This window comes from Mercurialis annua, linkage group LG4, assembly GCF_937616625.2.
Source record: "Mercurialis annua linkage group LG4, ddMerAnnu1.2, whole genome shotgun sequence".
Taxonomy (NCBI): domain Eukaryota; kingdom Viridiplantae; phylum Streptophyta; class Magnoliopsida; order Malpighiales; family Euphorbiaceae; genus Mercurialis; species Mercurialis annua.
In genome coordinates this window covers 28716512-28724248 of record NC_065573.1, presented here as the reverse complement: position 1 = coordinate 28724248, position 7737 = coordinate 28716512, and the positions used below count along the sequence as shown (strand labels likewise).

General features: G+C 33.1%; 2 protein-coding genes across 2 annotated transcripts; one reads left to right on the top strand and one right to left on the bottom strand.

Moving 5' to 3' along the window:
* Positions 1 to 251: 251 nt before the first annotated feature.
* Positions 252 to 1839, bottom strand: LOC126678534 (F-box/kelch-repeat protein At3g23880-like). Its single transcript, XM_050373428.2, has one exon. It carries the CDS (start codon positions 1592 to 1594, stop codon positions 470 to 472), a length of 1125 nt encoding a protein of 374 aa, XP_050229385.1. The 5' UTR covers positions 1595 to 1839; the 3' UTR covers positions 252 to 469.
* Positions 1840 to 2311: 472 nt separating this feature from the next.
* On the top strand, positions 2312 to 6190 carry LOC126676954 (serine acetyltransferase 2-like). The gene is made up of 10 exons (XM_050371336.2): positions 2312 to 2795; positions 3252 to 3449; positions 3551 to 3610; positions 3787 to 3882; positions 3968 to 3992; positions 4313 to 4407; positions 4915 to 5081; positions 5189 to 5262; positions 5474 to 5533; positions 5828 to 6190. Exons 1-10 carry the CDS (start codon positions 2538 to 2540, stop codon positions 5860 to 5862), a joined length of 1068 nt encoding a protein of 355 aa, XP_050227293.1. The 5' UTR covers positions 2312 to 2537; the 3' UTR covers positions 5863 to 6190.
* The last annotated feature ends 1547 nt before the right edge of the window (positions 6191 to 7737 follow it).

Here is a 7737-nt window from a genome sequence, read left to right as displayed (position 1 = left end):
AAACGGGAAACGGAAACGATACGAAACGGACACGGGAAAACGAAAGTTTTTCAAAATGAAGGACACGAAACGTGGGGGAAACGTGTAAATAACAAAAATTTAGGGATATATTTATAAAAATATTATTTAAATATTTATGATAATTAACAAAATAATTCAATTTAATGTACTAAATATTTAAAATTTTATAAATATATAAAAAATATAATACAATTCAACACAAATAAGTATATTTGTTGTATTGTGGACAATGCGAATATAAAATTTATAGGTAACTAGTTAGATTTTTTTATTTGTGGGTAATAATTTTAAATTTTTTATAAATTTTAATTTTTATTATTTACAGAAACGGCCCGAAACGTTTCGTACGGGTGTCCAAGAGTTTCCGGTTTCCGAAACGTTTCCGAAACGGGAAACGCAACTTTATTGAAGTTTCCGTGCTTCTTAGCTGATAACATGTTCTTACAATTCAGTTGGGGGAAATTAAACTCCTTGAAAATGTAAGTCCTGTGAGCAACATATACTTCTGGACATTGGCAATCTTAATAAATCTGTAGTTTTGAGCCTCTAAATCAATTATAAGTAGCATGTGAGCAGCAGCCCTAGATGTGTCATCAATTAGGAAAACTATTTTGCTAATATGATGAAGTGGTAATGGAATTGTGAGATCCATAGCATAATCTCCAGGTCGTTGTGGTACGGTAATGAGCTTCATCCACGAGCTTGTCACTCCGAATTCTTTCATTATCCAGACGGTCATTGATTGAGCAATTGATTGAGCAGCACGTCTCGTCTCTGTTAAACAAAGGCATCCTTGCAAAACACCCAAACTCCGAAGTCCATGGCCATAATTACTGTAACGCCTAGGATGTTCCATCTCTGTGGTGGTCTCGTTTGCTAAGGAAAAACAAACAATCTTTCCCCGTGCCGAAGAATTTTGCAACCAATTCAGGAACCCGTTTAGATTTATGGCATTCTTTGTATTGGGGTTATGTCTGAAATCTTTAACCTTCCGCCAACAATTTGTTTTCAGAGAAAGAATCATAATGTTTCTGGTGATCACAGGGTTAAATCTTAAACGTCGAAGCAGTAGCTTGTAGTCATCGGATGATGAATCATAGCCCAAGTCGTAGCCGTCACTTATTGAGTCAGAATAATAATTTTCAACCTTGGGCAGTTTACGTTGCTCTTCAGTGGAAGGGTTTAATAAAATTAATTGCCCATAAAGATCTCTCAGGAGTAACAGGCCATCGCAAGAACACACAATTACGCCGTCGCATAAACGTAGGTGACGTCTGAAGGGCAATTGGATTTGCGTAGAATGTTCCGAAATTAAATCATCAAAAAAGGTTGCATCACAGAAACTATAATGCATGGCCGGATTTCGGAGAACAAAGACCTGATTTGCAGAGTTGTGTGAATGAAGGAGATGTAATCTTTTGAAGTGCGGATGAGAGATTAGAGAGCGCCATGATTTTGAGACACACTTAAAACGTAAGACCGACTTGACGGGGAGATGCGACAGTATACAAGGAATAACATCTATGGGCAAGTCTGCTGCTATGATTGGGGCTGCGCTTCGGAGCTTCTTCATCGCTTTATGCTACGACTTGTGTGCCAAATACTTATATATAGAGACAGAGATTTGGTTCCTGCGATGTTTTTGCTACTTTATATACTCAGATATGATGATTCCTTATTGTGTTTCTAGTCGGCCGAAACTCTAACCTAAGCTTGTTTCTATCCCAGCGATGCAGCTCTTAAGGAGGCCAAGCAGCAGATAAAAAACATAGAAACAAAACTTGAATTAGAAGAGTTTAAACTAATGTTCAAAAAACTGAAGGTATATTATAATATCTCCTCACTTTTGGTATTTACATTAACATCCATTTTTTAAATTCCAATGGCAATTCAAAAAAATAAAAGAACAAAACATATTTTTAAGGTTTATATGCATATAAAATCTTAACCTTTCACGTATATAGCGATTTAAATATAATTTATAAGCTTGAAAAAAGGGCGTAATTTTCATTTATTGATTTTCTCTAGCAGCAATATTTTTTAATTGTTATGAGGGTTTTTAATGACTGAAACGACGCCGGGTAATGATTTTCGATATAATATACTAATAAAATAACAAGTTAAAATTTTTATGCCAAATTTTAAATATTGTGTTGAAATTGTTAAAAATTAAATTTTTATATGCAAATAATTTATTTTAAACTATAAAAATTAAATACTCTCCATAAAATGGCAAATTATTTTTATTATTATTATTATTATTCCTCTAACTAGTAAACTAGGCTCACTAGCAACCATCCCAACTCCTTTTGTTTCTTTTTCCATCACTAAAAAGCTACAGAAACAAACAAGATGACGAGACTTGGCTGCTGTGTTGATTCTTGTCATTTTCAACTTCTCAATTCACCACTTCATTTCCTTTTCATCGGTTTCATGATAACCAAACATCATCATCATTAACTCTCCATATTATTATTGGGTTTCTTGCAATTATTCAATTTCCTCTCTCTCATCTCATGGCTTGTTTAACTGATGAGAGTTGGCCTTCTTCTTCTTCGTCTTCTTTGCCTGAAATTCTATCTAAAAGATTATCTCTGAGTAATAATAATGATGAACCAGACATTGCAACAGAAGCCGAACCACCACCTTTCCCTTTTGAGAAAGTGTTTCCTGTTTATGCAATGGGTTCGTCTAAGGCTGACTGTGTTGTGCTTTCTGGGGCTGATTCTAGTGACCCTATTTGGGATGAAATGAGACAAGAAGCCAAGTTGGAGGTACCCACTTTGATTTTATTGAAAAAGATTGTTTCTTTTTGTTAATGTTTTGATGGTTGGAATGTTTTTGTGATGTGAAGAAATTGAGGTTTAATTGTGTCAAATTACTGCTTATTATAGTCTTAGTAATGGTGGTTTACTTACTTTTCAGTTTATTATCTTTTTGTTCAAAATTGAATAGTTTGGAAAGAGACATCACTAAATTTCAATTCACATACTGTTGCATAAATGATTTATGAAAGTAAGCCACTTTAATCATTTTTCATTAATCTGTTTATGTTTCAATCACTATTGATATTGTTTCTAGAAATTAAACAATATATTGAAGTGTTGGTGCCAGCTTTTTCTTAATATGTGAAATAGACAAGGGGGATTGAGGACAACTAGTAATATTTTTATGGAAGCATTGGAATTTTGGAAATTTGGTTATGTTTTTAACTGTCATATAATTTGCAGGCAGAAAAAGAGCCGATTCTTAGTAGCTTCTTGTATGCCAGTATCCTGTCGCACAATTGCTTAGAGCAAGCGCTGGCATTTGTTCTTGCGAATAGACTTCAAAATCTAACTCTCTTGGCAACTCAGTTGTTCGACATAATTTGTCATGTAATGATGCATGATAGAGGTATTCAGCGTTCAATTCGCCTAGATCTGCAGGTAACCTTTTTCTTGTCAATTCACAAGATATATTTCCTTTCTTTTTAGGGACAAAATGATGAATCTGATCTTAGTTTTTGATATCGTTTTTCCTTTCCTAGGCATTTAAAGACCGAAATCCTGCTTGCTTGTCGTATTGTTCAGCGTTGTTGTATCTTAAGGTACTTTCTTTCTTACCTCATGGCGGATTGTCAGTGTCCCTGAGATACTGTTATACTGTAATTTATATTGTCCTTCTATAAAATTATTCTGTGTCAGGGATGTTTTCCTTTGTGCTAGGAAGATTCTCGTTTAGATTCTTGAATGTGTGAATTGTGAAGTCCATTTTCTTGGACAGGGTTACCATTCTTTGCAAGCATATCGAGTAGCACATGTTTTGTGGAACCAAGGACGTAAATTATTGGCCCTGGCATTACAAAGTCAAATCAGTGAGGTAATTTCATACTAGATTACCAATTTATTTTTGTTTCTTCCTGGTTTCTTTTATATGCTAAAAATCCATTCGTTCTTTTGTTCAGGTTTCTGGTGTTGACATACATCCAGGTACATTAATTTCTTTGATACATGTTTTATGCCATTCGTATCCATAAATTTATCACCAATTTCAGTAAAGACCAGAATTTGTCCTTTAATTTAGTCCTGTTTTTGTAACAAAAAGTAGAAAGCAGCTGCACTTAATCATAGGCAACATATTAATCTTGGGATTGCTTAAATTAACGTTGCTGATAAATGAAAAATATAATCTGAATATTGAGTAATTTTTCCTAGATAATTCTTTATGCCTTTCGATTTATATGAAATAATGGAGAGTTCCTTTTGCTGTCGTGTAAGGAGACTGTTTATCATTTTAATAAATGTTGCAGCTGCCAAAATTGGAGAGGGGATATTATTGGACCATGGAACTGGTGTTGTTATAGGCGAAACAGCTGTTGTGGGAAACAGAGTCTCTCTGATGCATGTAAGTCACCCTAGTTCTCCCTTTGCAAGCGTTTCCTTGTCATTGTTAACAGTATGGCCATAACATCAAACTATGTGTTTATCTAGTTTAGATATATTTATTGCTTTAATAAGTTGGCTACATGCCCTATTTTCTCCTTATATCTCCGTGAGTTTTCTTGCTCATTTGCTTATTTGTTTCCGGTGCGCTCTTATTTTCATTTGTTTTAACTTTTAACTTTAAATCCTTTTCCCCTTTATTAATTGGGTTAATGTAAATTCTTTCTAGGGGAATATAAGAACTATAATTGCTGAAATTCTTTAGTTATGCTACCTTTTTTGCCCATCTGAAAAGGGCTTACCCCGGAACAATTAAATTTCAAAATCTTGAATGGCTTGGAACTCATCCAGTATTAAATTTATACCCCATCGACGTAAGTATTTGCAGGTTGTCGTTGGCTTAGGAATTGGAATGCAGCAGCTTATTTATTTGATATTTCACTATGCTCATCAAACAGATGATTGACAGGGTGTAACATTAGGAGGTACGGGGAAAGAAGTCGGTGATCGCCATCCAAAAGTAGGTGATGGCGCACTAATTGGAGCTTGTGCAACAATACTCGGGAATATAAAAGTAGGTGAAGGGGCTATGATAGCAGCTGGTTCTCTTGTGTTGAAGAATGTGGATCCACACAGGTAGCACGATAATTTCTTATTTATCAGCATAACGAGACCACTACTTATTGAATTTGTCTTGCCATAGTTATATCTGGTCATATACCGTTTTCTGTACTTTTCTGAAGCATGATGGCGGGAACACCAGCAAAGTTGATAGGATGCCTTAATGAGGAAGACCCATCCCTTACAATGAACCATGGTATGTTCCTTGTATGAGCTCAGACATCATTTTATTTCTCTCCATCTGCATAGCCTTATCGTTGACATCTGAGAAGAAAACATATTTTTAGCATTTTGCTAAAAACTTCTTTCCCACTGTTCTGACTGTATCTCTTATGACTTAGGCATGAGCTCATGTTTTCTGGTTGCATGGTTTAGTTTTAGGAAGCTGATAATTTCGGTATGTACAGATGCTACAAAGGAATTCTTCAAACATGTATCTGTTACTTTCAGAGAAGTTAGATGCAAAGGTAAGTGATATCCTGTGTTACTTTCAATTTCATTAAAAATGTTAAATTTGGGATGCATGCTCGCCTATAGAGCTATGATTGGTCTTATGCTAATTATAGCACTAGTCAAGGTTGTAGCCATTAGTGTCAATGAGCTCTAACTCAAATGGCACGAGCGCATGGCAGAACTCTGAGTCTCACTAGCCCACAGTTCCCCCTTTCCCATTGTGATCTCAAGTTAAAAAAAATCGTGGCGTTTTAATGCTTTTTGTTTCATGTAATATATACTGAATTGGGCAGCGTTCTTTTCAACAGCTCCGGATCAAGGGGAAAAATTGACAGAGACTTGAGAGACTTGCTAAATATTTTTAGTTCCGTAGTGAGAGAAAAATAGTGGCTATACACGACATGTTATTACGAGATTTCTAAAGATAAATTTACAGTAGTTGATGTAATAGGTCAGCATTCAGTTCCCATTTTTGTAATACAGAGGCTGATATGATAATGAGCCTCTCTTGTTTCGTTAGTCCAGTTTCAACAAATTTTCAGTTGCCATGGCTTGTTCTTATGAGTTTACCTAATGCCTGTAAAGATTAGGTTCCTCCCTTGAATTGTAGGAGATGAAAATAGCCTCTGGTTTCTGATCTTCCTGAATACATTTTCTTACCTTTCTTGATCTGTGTTCATGATTCTATAAACTGACCTTATTTATGGTATGAATCATATGATCGACTTTATGTAACAGATGGGGAGAATTTTGAAATTTTCATCCGTGCTTTTTTACTCCCTCCGTTCCAATAACGTTGTATATTTTCACTTTTTCACGCAGTTTTTGAAAAAAAATGTTATTGATGTTTATAAATTTATATCAAACTTTCTTTAATATACCCTTATTTAGTGATTGATATCGACAAATACTAATAACAAATAGTTGATTATTGGATTTTAAATAAGGATAATATAGGAAAATCTATTGTATTTACTAGAAGTGGACAAGAGTTTATGAATCAAAAAAAATCTGAAAGTTGACAATTCTATTTAGCCGGAGACGGTACATTTTATGACTCATTTTTTGTAAAATTTACATCAGCGACCTACAAATTTCTTTATGCTAAATTCTCATATTTTTTAAAAAGATTCTACATTTATACCTTGTGGCACTTTTAGTCTATTTTACTTGAAACTAATTCAAAAATCAATTACATGTCAACTTGAAATCAACATTGCGACAACATGAAATCAATTCAGATCTTAATCTCATATATCAACTCTATATGAATCTGAAATATCATTCTGCATATTTTGAATTTTCAAGTTAATATTTGAAAATTGATTTGAAATTGTTTTAAACTTTTATGAATTATTATTAACACACAAAATATGAAAAATCAATCTATTTTTATGTTATCGTATAAGCATATGATTTTTCTTTTTGTATTTTAAATGTGATCTGATAAAATTTCTTCTTGCTTTTATTTATGGATTTGATTTATATTGTTTATTTGTTTGGAAAGAAAGCTTTTTTGTGTGTAATTCAGTTTTCAATATGTTAGGGCATGTTTGTCATACTTTGTGTTAAAATATGCTTATTTATAATTATGAGGTATAAATATAAACTGTTTTTGAGAGAGATTTTTGTAAAAAAAAAATCACAAGTGATGAATATATATAAAATGAAAATTTGAGATATTTATATAAGTAATCTTGAAGGTCAGACCGTTATGAATCACTTTTTCAAATTCCCGGTGCTTGATAAGAATTAGTGTCCCATAACCAAAAAAATATTTGTTTTTTCTTTTAATATAAAAAAATTTCTCCAAGTCACAAAAACAATTAAAGACATAATTCAACTGATCTGATAAACGAGATGCTTGAATGAGAATATTTACAACATCACTCTCAGATCACATAATAAATTTAAAAATTAACAAAAAAAATGACAAGTAACAAATTAAAAAAAGGATAGAAAAGAAAGAAACGAATTAATCAAAATCCAAACTACCCTATCCAAAATCAGAAATTCCAAAAAATTGATATATTCTGATTGAGATAAAAAAAAAAAGAAAATTACGTGTTTGTACGCCCTTTTTAAAAAAAATTACAAAACATCCTTTCAAAATTTTAGTTTTCAAGCGTACTTTTTTTTTAACTTTCTCTTTTCATATTTAAGCTTTTTCCACATTTTTCGCTCGCCGTCTTCTTGCGCTAGTCTTTTGACTGTTTTC

Excerpts from the sequence above, each read along its gene's own strand:
- LOC126678534 (XM_050373428.2), bottom strand. The coding sequence starts at position 1,594 with ATGAAGAAGCTCCGAAGCGCAGCCCCAATCATAGCAGCAGACTTGCCC.
- LOC126676954 (XM_050371336.2), top strand. The coding sequence starts at position 2,538 with ATGGCTTGTTTAACTGATGAGAGTTGGCCTTCTTCTTCTTCGTCTTCT. Across the intron at positions 3,993-4,312 it reads TGGTGTTGACATACATCCAG|CTGCCAAAATTGGAGAGGGG; the intron begins GTACATTAATTT and ends TAAATGTTGCAG. Across the intron at positions 5,082-5,188 it reads AAGAATGTGGATCCACACAG|CATGATGGCGGGAACACCAG; the intron begins GTAGCACGATAA and ends ACTTTTCTGAAG.